Source organism: Pristiophorus japonicus, chromosome 14 (genome assembly GCF_044704955.1).
Source record: "Pristiophorus japonicus isolate sPriJap1 chromosome 14, sPriJap1.hap1, whole genome shotgun sequence".
In the NCBI taxonomy this organism is placed as follows: Eukaryota; Metazoa; Chordata; class Chondrichthyes; family Pristiophoridae; genus Pristiophorus; species Pristiophorus japonicus.
In genome coordinates, this window is record NC_091990.1 from 80,828,974 (window position 1) to 80,843,824 (window position 14,851).

Consider the following 14,851-nt stretch of genomic DNA (forward strand, 5'->3'; position numbering starts at 1 on the left):
CAACCATCCCTCTCTTTAATCTATGTTCCCAATCCACTTTAGCCAACTCTGCCTTCATACCTTTGTAGTCACTTTTATTTAAGCTTAGGACACTGGTTTGAGATCCAACTTTCTCTCCCTCCAACTGAATTTGAAATTCATCCATGCTATGATCACTCATTCCTAGAGGATCCTTTATTAAGAGATAGTTTATTAATCCTGTCTCATTAAACAGTACCAGATCTAAGATAGCCTGCTCCCTGGTTGGTTCCACAACGTACTGTTCAAGGAAACAATCCCGATACACTATGAACTCTTCCTCAAGGCTATCCTAGCCAATTTGCTTTGTCCAATCAATATGAAGATTAAAATCGCCCATGATTATTGACATTCCTTTTTTACAAGTCTCCATTACTTCTTGATTTATACTCCATCCAACAGTGTAGCTACTGTTAGGGGGCCTATAGACTACACCCACTAGTGACTTTTTCCCTTTATTATTCCTTATCTCCACCCAAACTGATTCAACATCTTGATTTTCTGAGTCACTATCGTTTCTCAATAACGCACTGATCTCATCCTTTATTAGCAGAGCTATCCCAGCTCCTTTTCCTTTGTCTGTCTGTCCTTCCGAATTGTCAAATACCCTGAATATTTAGTCACCTTACAACCACGTCATTGTAATGGCTATCAGATCATACCCATTTGTATCTATTTGTGCCGTCAACTCATCTAATTTTGTTACGAATGCTGTGTGCATTCAGATAAAGAGCTTTTATATTTGTTTTTGTTAAAAACCATTTTTTCCTGCTTTGACCCCACTTTCTGATACACTTTTGTGTTTATACATTCTGTCCCTTCCTGTCACGCTCTGGTTTTCATTTCCCCCAGTGCAACCCTGCTCTATTGCCTTCTCCTTATTCTTTGACTTTTTAAATTTCCGCTCACCCTCCCCTCCCCTCCACTAATTAGTTTGAAGCCCGCTCTACAGCCCTAGTTATTTGATTCACTAGGACCATGGTCCCAGCACGGTCTAAGTGGAGCCCGTCCCAACGGAACAGCTCCCTCTTACTCCAGTACTGGTGCCAGTGTCCCATGAACCAAAACCCATTTCTCCCACACCAATCTTTGAACCACGTGTTTAACTCTCTGATTTTATTTACCCGATGCAAATTTGCTTGTGGCTCAGGTAGTAATCCAGAGATTATTACCTTTGTGGTTCTGCTTATGAATTTGGCCCCTAGCTGCTCATAATCCCTCAGCAGAACCTCTGTGTGTCCTACCTATGTCGGTGGTACCCACGTGGACCACGACAACTGGATCTTCTCCCTCCCACTCCAAGTTCCCTTCAGCCCAGAGATGTCCTTAACCCTGGCACCAGGCAGGCAACACAGCCTTCGGGACTCACGCACTCGGCTGCAGAGCACCTTATCTATCCCCCTAATGATACTGTCCCCTACCACTACAACGTTTCTTTTTACTCCCCCCACTTGAATGGCCCCTCCCAGTCTTTCCAAAACCTCAGTTACCAACCACACAGATTGAATTTAACACTTTTGCACTTCCACACAGTGGCAGCTATTGAACTATGTGGCACAAGAAGAGGTGGACACTTATTCAAACCTTCCTCTTGTTCTTAATGCAGGCCAAGCTTTCGCATAATAGGAGGGATCAACATCACACAGGAAGCAGACAGCCTTAACTGCTGGAGCCGCAGAGGTTGAATAGAGTGTGTCGGTCTTCATATGCACCCCAGTTCACGCGGTATATGAATGGCACTTGCGATTGATAACTTTTTTGACCCCTATTATCAAGTGGCCTCACCCCTTTACATATACTTGTCCAATGCCACCTTTCTCTTATCTGCCTGCCCCCTCCCCTGCTGCTAACCACAAGTCTGTTGTTTTGTGCTTACAGATGACCAGCCAGAAGCGCACCAGCCTTCCCATGAGCTACTGACATCTTCACAGGGGGGAGATGATGAGGGAGGGGAGGACAGTCTGCTACCTGAGCGTTACAGCCCATCAGTCCCACCGTGTGAGGACACAACATTGTGGGAGGACGGTGACTTCGAGGAGTTTGAGGACTCTGAAGCTCCTGGCCCTAGAGGCCTACAGCAACGATCAGCAGGAGGGGAAGCTCGGAGGCCAGCTCCCCGGAGGACGAGTCAGCACAGTATACCTGCTCAGGGAAGGTAGACATGCACTTGGTGACAATGTCCAGGGAGAACAGAGAAATGCACCACAAGCTCATGGGTGCATTGGGTAAGGTCCCCGAGCATAGACGCACTTGCTGCGAGTGTGGCGGAGACCTCCTCACGCATTGCACGGGCATCTGAGGACTCCAGTGAGCCTATCCTTGCCCACTCAGAGGCAGATGGACTCCATCAGTGACAGTGGCGTTCCAGAGTGTGTGGCGCGTGCCAAGGGTGACATTGCAGCAACGATCGCATCACAGGCACAAGCTACACCAGCTTGCGATCACTGTTTGCTGCCATCCTCTCTGTATTCCTCATTGTGCAATGGGGACGTGACGGTGCTGAAGCAGGCCAGCAAGTTGTGGTGATTCATCGTGCTCCAGATGCTGAGGCCCAGCCCCGTGTGTGAGTGGTCCCCAGGAAATAGAAGGTGCTGTCCTTCCTCAAGTTGACAGCATTCCAGCTCCCACCGACTCTCCAACCGCGCACCTAACGGCGTCATCCTAGGCCGTCTGCACTGCCTGCTCCCCTAGCACAGCAGCCCTCAAGCGGCGGCGGCGGCGGCGGCGGGAGGAGGGAGGAGGGAGGAGTAATGCTGGGAGGAATCCCAATAATGTGTAGGACAAGGTTGTTGAGATGCCCTGATTTTTATTCATCATGCTTGTAAATAGTTACATTGATTTAATGCACTTCATTGCTGCTCAGGTGACTTGTTGTATATTGTATGGTTTTCTTTTGGTGGGGTGTTTCGGTGTTTCTACTTCGTTGCAGTAAAATGTCTCTCATCCTTTGCCAATGGCGTCTTGTGCATCATTCCAATGTTCACCGGAGATGTGCCTTTATGGGGACACATAGTATGTCCAGTATTAGCTCCATCCCTCAGCATCCTCCATTTAGGAGAACCGGTCAATTATGAGTTGGCGATGTGCGACTCTTGGTCCGGCAGCATCTCCACGGTGCCCACCCTCCGGTAGATGAGCAATGGGTGCCTTGTCAAGCTCCTCTTTGTCCTCCTCCTCTGGAGGTGGGCCTGCAATCCCCATTTGGCAATGCCTGGACCCTCGTGATGGCCAGGCTGTGTAACATGCAGCACACCACAATGAATTCAGATACATGTTGAGGGGAGTATTGAAGACTGCCTCCAGAGCGGTCCAGGCATTGGTCTGCCTGTAGAAGATGGCATATCTGTCAACATTTCCTTTTGGATGTGCAGCCCTGTCACACACTGCTCCTCAGAGAGCTGGAGGTATGAGCGTTGGTGCATGTAAACCTGTGGGGGGGGGTAAGCCCTCCTCCCCAAACGTCTTCGGCCTCTCTTCGTCCGTGGGCTGACATGGCCAAGAGCCCTTCTTCTATCCTGACACCACCAAGCAATACCATGGAGGATGATACGCTGGCGAAATAGTAATGCCCCCATTAAATTCATTCACGAAAGATGTAAGGACACTGTAATGGCAGATAAAAGTACAGAGCTTCATGCTCTTCTCTTAGGCAGTCCCCCGGAGTCGAGGATGATTTGCTTCCACACTAATATGAGTTCCAAGGTGACTGATGAGACGAATGCGGGATCGACAGTCTCTGTCACAGGTGGGGCGGGTGGTGGTTGAAGGGACGGGTGGTGGGGTGCTTAGTTTGTCGCATGCTCATTCCGGTGTTTGTGCTTTGCTTCCGCGTGCACCTGACGCAGTGTTCTGCGCCTTCTCCGGTGGTTCTCCTCCACTTTGAGCGGTCTTGGGCCAGACATTCCAAGAGTTGGTGAGGTTATTACGTTTTTTCAAGGAGACTTTGAGGGTGTCCTTGAAGCATTTTCTCTGCCCTCCTGGGTCTCACCTGCCATGATGTAGCTCAGAGTAAAGTTCTTGGTTCTGGAGTCTAGCATGGGGCATGCGGACAATGTGGCCCATTCATTGGAGCTGATCGAGCGTGGTCAACGTTTCGATGCTGGGGATGTTGGCCTGAGAGAGAACACTGGTGTTGTGATGCCTATCCTGCCAGTGGATTTGCAGGATTTTGCTCTTCTCTAGTGCTTTGAGTTGTCTACTGGACATAGTCCATGTCTCTGAAGCATATAGAAGGGCGGGTATCACTACTGCTCTGTAGACCATGAGCTTGGTGCCGGATTTGAAATCCTGGTCTTCAAACACTTTTCCTCAGGGGACCGAAGGCTACACTGGCACACTGAAGGCAGTGTTGGACTTTGTCATTGATGTCTGTCCTTGCTGACAGTAGGCTCCCGAGGTATGGAAACTGGTCCATATTGTCCAAGGTCTCGTCATGCATCTTGATAATCGGGGCAGGGAGGCAATGTTGTGTGGTGGAGGCAGATTGGTGGAGAACCTTTGTCTTACGGATGTTTAATGTAAGGCCCAGACTCTTAGGCTTCAGTGAAGGTGTCAACTATGGTTTGGAGTTTGTGGCGTGCTGTGCACAAAAGTTGCAGTCAACGTGACCTGTGATGTAGGATCCTCCTCCCTCAAATTAAAAACATCGCAAATACCGCCTACTAGACCGTGAGACGGCCTGATTTTTCAGACATCTCCTCGGGTGGGCATATAACGCGGCGTTAGGGCCTAATTTTTCAACCGGAGCGCTAGTGAAGCGTTGCACGACGATCGACGTCATGATCTCAATGAAACTAAAGGGTAGGGCAGTAAGTTTTTGCTCCGCCGCAATCCCCGAGCCGAATTTGCCGACCGGGTGGTAAAAGCTGGCCTCCTGCCATTACGCCTTAAAACACTCTTTACCACCCCTCCAGGCACTACCAGACTCACAAGGGGCCCTAAAATGCAGCCCTTGGAATTTTAATCCCAGTGTAAAAGCTCCTTAAGTGTTCTGGTCACATCAGAGCCTTGACGGGAGGGTTTGCAAACTCAAAATGGAGAAAGTGCAATGATCCAAGCTGCTGAGGGGAATTCAGCTACTTTCAAAAATTAAATAAATATAATTTAAAAAAATAGGCAGTTCTTGACCCTTAGAGCTCAATTGCCTTCTGAAAAAATTTAAAAGAATTCTATAACGGCAGTTTTCAGCTCTTAAAGCTGTATTGACTGCTGCACCTAAAAAAAAATGGGAAAAGTGCTTGAGCACCATCACAAATGGCTCAGCAAGCCAGGGAGGGGGCACCCAGGTGAGCTTTATGCAGAGTCAACACTGCAAGAGAGGTCCTCTACCCACAGGGGCCAGGAGGCCCTCCAGAAGGAATGATGTCGGACCAGATTACCGAGGCTGTCATTGCCAGCAGTGTCGCCACCACCCCACCAACAACCTAGTGCCCAAACACAAGGCACACCTCCCATTCCTACCTTCACCTCACCCCCTTGGAGGAGACTGTGCTGGCCATTCTTGGTAGGGTCATGGCTGAGCACCTGGCCAGCGGCAGGACTGAAAGAATACAAGATGCTGGTATCCTCATACATTATCCTCTTTCTCGCATGCACCTCGATTTCCCACCCTCCCTTTACCACAACTCCACCCTTGCGCCTTCTTCATTTCACACACTCAAGAAATGCAGCCTTCCCAGCCAGTGATTGACAAGAGGGAGGAAAGTGAAAAAGAAACACCATCACTCGATTTCACACTCCTAGCCACCAAACCTTTAAAAACTCGTCTGCAGATCATAATGTTGCATTTTCTTCATGTGGTGAGAGTGAGTGGAGGGGTGGGGAAAGGGATGGACAAGTGCAGCCTGTTCTGACCACTGTGTTCCTAACACAGATGAGGCTGCACACAGGGAGGTTAAAGTAACAGTGACCTCAGTCTTTAATAAGACACTCCAGAGTGAGGAACAGGCCTTAGGGACCGACTTATATACAGTGTTCCCAATGCTGGGATCCCTTGGGACTTCAGAGGATGAGCTCCCTAGTGGTGGAACATGAGAGTGCATGCTTTACAGATACACAACTATGACTAATCATCCATACATGTGGAATTTCTAGAAGGTTTACTAAACCATCCGTCATTGTCTTGGGACATAAGCCAATTATATAGTGGCCATTGCTGCCAAAGGATTGGGGGAAGAAGGTTGCATTTTTCACAGTAAAGTGTTGTAAAGGACATTTTAAAAGATAGGAGTTATACTATGTCTGCCATTCTTACTGGCTACTATATTTATACAGCGTTGAGCTGCAAGAAAGATTATTGATGATCATGTTGAACATAATCAAGGAGGTCACAGATGTATGGGGAGCAGGCCTTACCCCCAACAAGTTTACAGGGAACAGCGCTCATACCTGCAAGCTACCTGAGGCACAGTGTGTTACAAGGCTGCGCTTCCGAAATGAAGTGCTGACAGCAATAATGCCAGCTCATAAAAGGCAGACTTACAGCCTACCAGCAGCAACAGGACTGCACTGCCTATCGATGTGAAGGTGACTGCGGCACTTGCCTTCTATGCCTCCAGCTCCTTTCAGGCATCAGCGAGCGACATATGCTCCATCTCCCAGCATGCTACACATTGCAGCATTCACCAGGTGACCACTGCACTGTACGAACACAGAATGGACTTCATAAACTTCCCAATGACCAAGGAGGCCCAGAATGAAGATTTTCTGGACGATTTGCTGGCTTCCCCAAGGTTAAGGATGCCATTGACTGTACGCACATCACCCTGCAAGCACCTTTACACAATCAAGAGGTTTACCGAAACCGAAGGAATTCCACTCCATGAACGTTCAGATTGTCTGTGACCATACTCAGTGCATGATGGCAGTCAATGCCCAATATCCAGGGAGCATCCACAATGAATTCACCTTGCGTGAGAGCACGGACTCAGGTCTGTTGCAGCATCAACCACAAGGCAAGGGCTGGATGCTGGGAAACAAAGGTTATGGCCTCGCCACCTGGGTTCATTAACCCCCCCACCCTCTGGAACCCTCAGACAGAAGCCGAACATCGCTATGGTTATATATGCAGACTATAGATATGCAACTATACAGTGACTGCAAAGAGAGTATAGATTGGAATCGTGTTTACCTGATGTACAATCAATAAAGTTTACACTGTGTATATACATGCTGGCACCACTAGAGGGTGCAACTGGTGGAGACCGGGGTTTCCTGCCCTGGTGACAGGGGCTGTCTAAAAGGGGAGCCACCATGTGGCTGCCTCACTCTGGAGTTACGAGTAAAGGACCAAGGTCACTACACTTTGAGTACAACACATTGCCCCGTGGAGTCATTCATAATAGCTATAATGAGAGTCATGCAGCCACACGCAACATCGTCGAACCGACAAATGGAGTGCTCAAGCAGCACTTCCGATGCCTGGACTACTCTAGAGGCTGCCTGCAATACTCCCCTCAGCAGGTCTGAGTTCATTGTGGTATGCTGCATACTACACAACTTGGCTATCATTAGGGGACAGGAATTGCCAAAGAGGATTGCAGAACCACCTGAGGAGAGGGAGGAGGAGAAGGAGGATGAGAAGCCTTGCGAGGAACCCATGCCACCACCACCATCACAGGGGAGGCATCGCGGAAATTTTGCCGCTGCAAAAGCCTTACGTCAGCAGCTGATAACTGCATGGTTTGCTTGAAGAGTGAACGGCACGCTTGACCGTTGCCTGGCCACTCTATCCCACCATGTTAACTATTCCCTCTCTTATTCTGCAAATGAGACACTACACAGGAATGGTTAAGGTAAACAACAGATTTTATCAAAAATGTAAACTTTTCCAACTTTGTAAACATTAAAACAAACTTTAATAAACATTGAAAACGTCAATAAAATAACAGGAACAAGAACACAACAACCCGTACCCAAACGTCTTTTAACACAGGGTGTTTTTCCCCCCACCCCCCCTTACCCCTCACACTCTCCCACCCAAAGTGGCACCAGTTCATGCAGCAAAGTGGCCAGAGTCCTGCTTATTTGGGAGGTGGGGGGGGAAAAAGGGGGAAGAGAGACCATGGAGACACGATGCGGGGATCAATTGGAGAAGCTTAGGATATGGACGGCCTGGCACCTGACCCGCGAGTTGACAGCCATGCAGGTTTCGCGGCTCGCTCGGACAATCTCTGACCCTATCTCCGTAATGGTCGCAGTGAATGTTGTGATGCTCACGGGAATCCAACCAGGGCCACATTACACCAAAATTCTAAAGCGGCAAAGTGTGTTAGAAGGACAAGCCTGAAGGTGGACGAATTAACTGCGCAGATAACAGTTAACGGGTATGATGTAAAATTGGCATCATGGAGACATGGCTCCAGGGTGACCAAGGCTGGGAACTCAAAATCCAGGGGTATTCAACATTTAGGAAGGATAGACAGAAAGGAAAAGGAGGCGGAGTGCCATTACTGGTTAAAGAGGAAATTAATGCAATAGTTAAGAAAGGACATTAGCTTGGATGATGTGGAATCAGTATGGGTGGAGCTACGGAATACAAAAGGGGCAGAAAACGTTAGTGGGAGTTGTGTGCAGACCACCAAACAGTAGTAGTAAGGTTGGGGACAGCATCAAACAAGAAATTAGGGATGCATGCAATAAAGGTGCAGCAGTTATCATGGGCGACTTTAATCTACATATTGATTGGGCTAACCAAACTGGTAACAATGCGGTGGAGGAGGATTTCCTGGAGTGTATTAGGGATGGTTTTCTGGACCAATATGTCGAGGAACCAACTAGGGAGCTGGCCATCCTAGACTGGGTGTTGTGTAATGAGAAAGGACTAATTAGCAATCTTGTTGTGCGAGGCCCCTTGGGGAAGAGTGACCATAACATGGCAGAATTCTTTATTAAGATGGAGAGTGACACAGTTAATTCAGAAACTAGGGTCCTGAACTTAAGGAAAGGTAACTTCGATGGTTTGAGGCGTGAGTTGGCTAGAATAGACTGGCAAATGATACTTAAAGGGTTGACGGTGGATAGGCAATGACAAACATTTAAAGATCACATGGATGAACTTCAGCAATTGTACATCTGGAGTAAAAATAAAAAGGGGAAGGTGGCTCAACCGTGGCTAACAAGAGAAATTAAGGATAGGTTAAATCCAAGAACGAGGCATATAAATTGACTAGAAAAAGCAACAAACCTGAGGACTAGGAGAAATTTAAAATTCAGCAGCAGGACAACAAAGGGTTTAATTAAGAGGGGGAAAATAGAGTACGAGGAGAAGCTTGCGGGAACATAAAAACTGACTGCAAAAGCTTCATATAGATATGTGAAGAGAAAAAGATTAGTGAAGACAAACGTAGGTCCCTTGTAGTCGGATTCAGATGAATTTATAATGGGGAACAAAGAAATGGCAGACCAATTGAACAAATACTTTGGTTTGGTCTTCACGAAGGAAGACACAAATAACCTTCCGGAAGAACGAGGGGGCCGAAGATCTAGTGAGAAGAAGGAACTGAAGGATATCCTTATTGGGCGGGAAATTGATGGGATGGAAGGCAGATAAATCCCCAGGGCCTGATAGTCTGCATCCCAGAGTACTTAAGGAAGTGACCCTAGAAATAGTGGATGCATTGGTGATCATTTTGCAACAGTCTATCGACTCTTGATTAGTTCCTATGGACTGGAGGGTAGCTAATGTAACCCCACTTTTTAAAAAGGGAGGGAGAGAGAAAGCAGATAATTATAGACCGGTTAGCCTGACATCAGTAATGGGGAAAATGTTGGAATCAATTATTAAGGATGAAATAGCAGTGCATTTGGAAAGCAGTGACAGGATCGGTCCAAGTCAGCATGGATTTATGAAGGGGAAATCATGCTTGACAAATTCTCTGGAATTTTTTGAGGATGTAACTAGTAGAGTAGACAAGGGAGAACCAGTGGATGTGGTGCATTTGGACTTTCAAAAGACTTTTGACAAGGTCCCACACAAGATTGGTGTGCAAAATCAAAGCACATGGTATTGGGGGTAATATACTGATGTGGATAGAGAACTGGTTGGCAGACAGGAAGCAGAGAGTCGGGATAAACGAGTCCTTTTCAGAATGGCAGGCAGTGACTGGTGGAGTGCCGCAGGGCTCAGTGCTGGGACCCCAGCTCTTTACAATATACATCAATGATTTGGATGAAGGAATCGAGTGTAATATCCCCAAGTTTGCAGATGACACTAAACTGGGTGGGGTGTGATCTGTGAGGGGGACGCTAGGAGGCTGCAGGGTGACTTGGACAGGTTAGGTGAGTGGGCAAATGCATGGCAGATGCAGTATAATGTGGATAAATGTGAGGTTATCCACTTTGGTGGCAAAAACGCGAAGGCAGAATATTATCTGAATGGCAACAGATTCGGAAAAGAGGAGGTGCAACGAGACCTGAGTCATGGTACATCAGTCATTGAAAGTTGGCACGCAGGTACAGCAAGCGGTGAAGAAGGCAAATGGTATGTTGGCCTTCATAGCTAGGGGATTTGAGTATAGGAGCAGGGAGGTCTTACATCAGTTGTACAGGGCCTTGGTGAGGCCTCACCTGGAATATTTTGTTCAGTTTTGGTCTCCTAATCTGAGGAAGGACATTCTTGCTATTGAGGGAGTGCAGCAAAGGTTCACCAGACTGATTCCCAGAATGGCAGGACTGACATATGAGGAGAGATTGGGCCTTTATACACTGGAGTTTCGAAGGATGAGGGTATCTCATAGAAACATAAGATTCTGATGGGACGGGACAGGTTAGATGCGGGCAGAATGTTCCCGATGTTGGGGAAGTCCAGAACCAGGGGACAGTCTTAGGATAAGGGATAAGCCATTTAGGGCTGAGATGAGGAGAAACTTCTTCACTCAGAGAGTTGTTAACCTGTGGAATTCCCTGCCGCAGAGATTTGTTGATGCCAGTTCATTGGACATATTAAAGAGGGAGTTAGATATGGCCCTTACGGCTAAGGGGATCAAGAAGTATGGAGAGAAAGCAGGAAAGGGGTACTGAGGGAATGATCAGCCATGATCTTATTGAATGGTGGTGCAGGCTGGAAGGGCCGAATGGCCTACACCTACACCTATTTTCTATGTTTCTAGGGCCTTGAGGAGTTGTTGGCTGAGCTGGACACTCTCCGTCGACAGTGACACCACTCTGACAACCCTCGTGAGGTCGTTAAATTTTTTTCTGCACTGGTCCACCATTTTTGCTACAGTTCCAGAGGAAGAGACCTCCTCTGCAATCTCCGCCCAGATTTTTCTGAATATTGCTGGGAGGGGGCTAGTTCCATCCCTCCTACTTAGATCTCCCCATCTGCTCTCCACAGTAGTAACCAGTGTGTCGTTTGCCTCCATAGTGAACCTTCTGGCCCGATGCCTGTCTTCCTCGATATCTCTGTGCTGCTATATGGTCGAAATCAAAACTCAAATGGCTGATTCAGTCTCTGGTGTACTGCGCATGCGCGACGCTCCCTGCAATCGGACAGTTGACAAGCACGGGAAGAAAAAAAACATTCGAAAAAAAATTGTGCATGCGCAGAAGGGATCTTTTTTTTTAAAACACGCATGCGCAGAAGGATCCTTTTTTTTCCCCCACAGCGGAACTTTTGGCTCCGCCGCACAAAATCTAATACGATAGTTAATTGCCGTTTGGTGAAAGTTGCATGTCTTAGTGCTGAAAAAAGTCTGTGAATAGCACCCAAAAACAGGCGAAATCACAAAAACCTGAAAATCTAGCCCATTACTGATAATTCTACAATACTTCTATTGATTACTTCTTCACCAATGTCAAACATTTTACTTTCCACTTTCTTCGGCTTCCTATCTCTTACCCCTACTATGTGAACCTCAGCAAACCAAAAGTTAAAATATAACTCTATATAAAGAAAAACTAAAGAAAAATGAACTGGACTTACATCTTCAGTAGTTTCAGTTAATAAACATTTCCTTATTAAACAGCTATTTTTCTAATCGAGCCAACATTAGTATAACTCCCTTATTTTGTTTTGTTATCTTATCAAAAATTACTCTCGTTACATTTAATAATAAGTCTGTCTTTGATTCTGTACCATTCAGCATCGGCTGACTCCCCCCATTCTACAAAAATGTTAAGTAAAAAGATATTTATCCAGGTGTTTTCCTTTTGCAGGACTAACTGTTGCTCTTGCATCCATATAATTTATTACAGCTCCCTGAAACGAAGGAACCACGTCTTCATTAATTTATTTACTAAGCAGGTAGTTACATTATACGAAAACCTAACCAGTGCTGCAAGGATCTGTCACAGTTCAAAACTTCAGTGGTCACTAACTTAAATTGCTGTTTACTTGTAAGTATTTTAAGATGTTACATATTTCTCTGTTTAACAAAGGTGAAAAAATAGCATTGCAATAATGAAAAGAAATATAAATAACAGTATTACGTGAATAACCCTTTCCTTACACTATAATCACGAGGCTGCCATATAATATTCCAACTGCATCTTATCCAATGATTTGTATAGAATAACCTCTTTGCTTTTGAACTTTATAGTCCCAACCAAAAGCCTAACATCTCATGATTATTTTATACTTGTCTTTCCAGTTTTAAAGATGTGTGCCAGAGTCTCTCCGCTCCTCTATTCCTTTTAAAGTTTTGTCAGTTAGTGTATATGGCCTCTCCATATTGATCCTCCCAAATTGTATCATCTCTTATTTCTGCACGTTAAATTTTATTAAAGATCTATCTGCCCAATCTACTAACCTGTCTATGTCCTCCTCAAAATCACTTAGTCCTCTTCAGTTAAGCACACTCCCTATTTTTGTATTAATTGCAAATTTTGCTATGATGTCCATTCACAAAAGTCCAGACCATTTAGAAATATTGATAAGAGCAATGGTTGCTAAACTGACCCGTAGGAGAAACCACTGTTTACATCCCTTCAATACAAAAAAAAAATCCATTACCACTCCTCTCTTTTCTGTCATTTAACCAACTTCCTATCTATGCTGCCACACTTCCTTTAATAAACAAGCACTTTCATTTTAATCATAAAGTCTCCTATGTGGCATCCTATCAAACACTTTCTGGAAATCCACATAAACAACATCCACTGCATTTCTGTTAACAATATATTCTTAGCTCCTCCAAATAACTTATGAATTTAAACCTTTTGGATGTAAAATTTTTCTGGTGACTTTTAGAAGGGAATCTTCAGCATCACATTTCCATTCCATGACGACATTGTCTTGGCCACGCAAAACACAATCTGTCCACCACTTGATCGCACCAAGTCATATAGACAACATCTCCAGAACCTTGGGAAGAAACTAAAGAGTAGGGTCAACTTGATCCAGAAACTCGTCGGATCCACAGGGCAGCACTCGCCCCAGTGTACTCTACAGTGGAGTACTGCTCTCCGGCATGGCTATCAAGTCCGCATATCAAATCCATTGATGTCCAGCTGAATTTTATGAGAATTATCACCGGTACGCTTTTATCGACACCAACACCTTGGCTGCCCATGCTTGCAAACATTACACCATCATCCCCACGCCGTGAATATGCAATCTCCAGAGAATACAGCCACTACACCAGCAAAGACATGCCGATCCAGGCCGACTTGAACAACCTTTCAACCAACCCGTCTCAAATCTTGAAGGCCATCAAGTCCTTCCACGATCTCCTGTAAGCCTTGATGACCGATGGTGAAATGCTTAGAAGAACTGTGACATACGAATGGATTCCTTAGGGACCCCACAACACAACCTGAAGGATCAAACCTTCCTTGCAAACAGTGAACAACCATCAACCACCTCTGAACTGGTCATGGTAGATGCTGCCACTTCGCCATAGATGGAAGTTTAAAGCACCCCATCATGTGACTGTGAAGCTCCTAATCAGACCATGGAGCACATCATTGAGCACTGCCCTTAAAGGAAACTTGCAGGCAGCCTACAAGACATTCACACTGTTACATGCTTTGGCCTGGATATCTGACATCTGATTTGCCACTACCATACGAAAGACGACATTTCCCATTTCAGGTATTTTTGATTTTAAAATGTTTACAATTAAACCAACTGGCTCACAGTTGTAAATAAACCAATGTAATGTTGTCAATTAGAAAATTGGACACTTTGCAACACAATAACAATGACTTTCAAAAATATACTGTAAAACAAAATATTGAAAAATCTTTATATTTCCTTTTCTTTCAGTTTTGGATTAAGCATGCATCAGATTATGTATCCAGTTATACCACCAAATTTGAAAATACCTGGGCTTGAAATTCTGTACAAGAAACGAACCTTGAAATGTGGAGGTCAACAAATGTTCTACCTGCATTAGAATAATAATGTGTTACAAAGTTGTTACATAATTAGGGACATAAGTAACAATGTTAATATCTCATTCACTTCTTACCGCAACTGCATTGTTCCATAAGGTGCTCTGCAGAGAGAAGGCCAACACTACTCCAAAGATAAAGTCCATCTTCTGCTGTTAGCGACACATCTACCTTATACGAAGAGAGCAAGATCAAGGTGGAGAATTGTTCTAGAACATGGCTTGCATTATATCACTTTAAAAAGAAATGACATTTCAAAAATACTTGATTACAATACCTAGGTATTACAATTACTGTACTCATAACAGTGCCAGTGTCTTACTATGGTGAAACTCAACTGTGGCCCCAGCTATTTACACTGTACATTAATGATTTAGACGAGGGGATTAAATGTAGTATCTCCAAATTTGCGGATGACACTAAGTTGGGTGGCAGTGTGAGCTGCGAGGAGGATGCTATGAGGCTGCAGGGCGACTTGAATAGGTTAGGTGAGTGGGCA

At 45.5% G+C, this 14,851-nt stretch overlaps 1 protein-coding gene across 14 annotated transcripts in view; it reads right to left on the reverse strand.

Annotated features, from left to right (window-relative positions):
• Positions 1-14,851, reverse strand: part of LOC139279420 (hatching enzyme 1.2-like) — a 330,762-nt gene that overhangs the window by 273,451 nt on the left and 42,460 nt on the right. For 9 of the 14 annotated variants that reach the window (XM_070898533.1, XM_070898539.1, XM_070898536.1 and 6 more), the window contains exons 2-3: positions 14,430-14,519; positions 14,315-14,345 (exon numbers count right to left, since the gene is read on the reverse strand). In XM_070898533.1, coding sequence (XP_070754634.1) covers positions 14,315-14,345; positions 14,430-14,498 — 100 coding nt within the window. In that variant the 5' untranslated portion in view covers positions 14,499-14,519. Of the gene's footprint in view, positions 1-14,283; positions 14,346-14,429; positions 14,524-14,851 lie in introns of those variants that run through there. The other 5 variants (XM_070898532.1, XM_070898535.1, XM_070898540.1 and 2 more) reach the window with 3 other exon arrangements.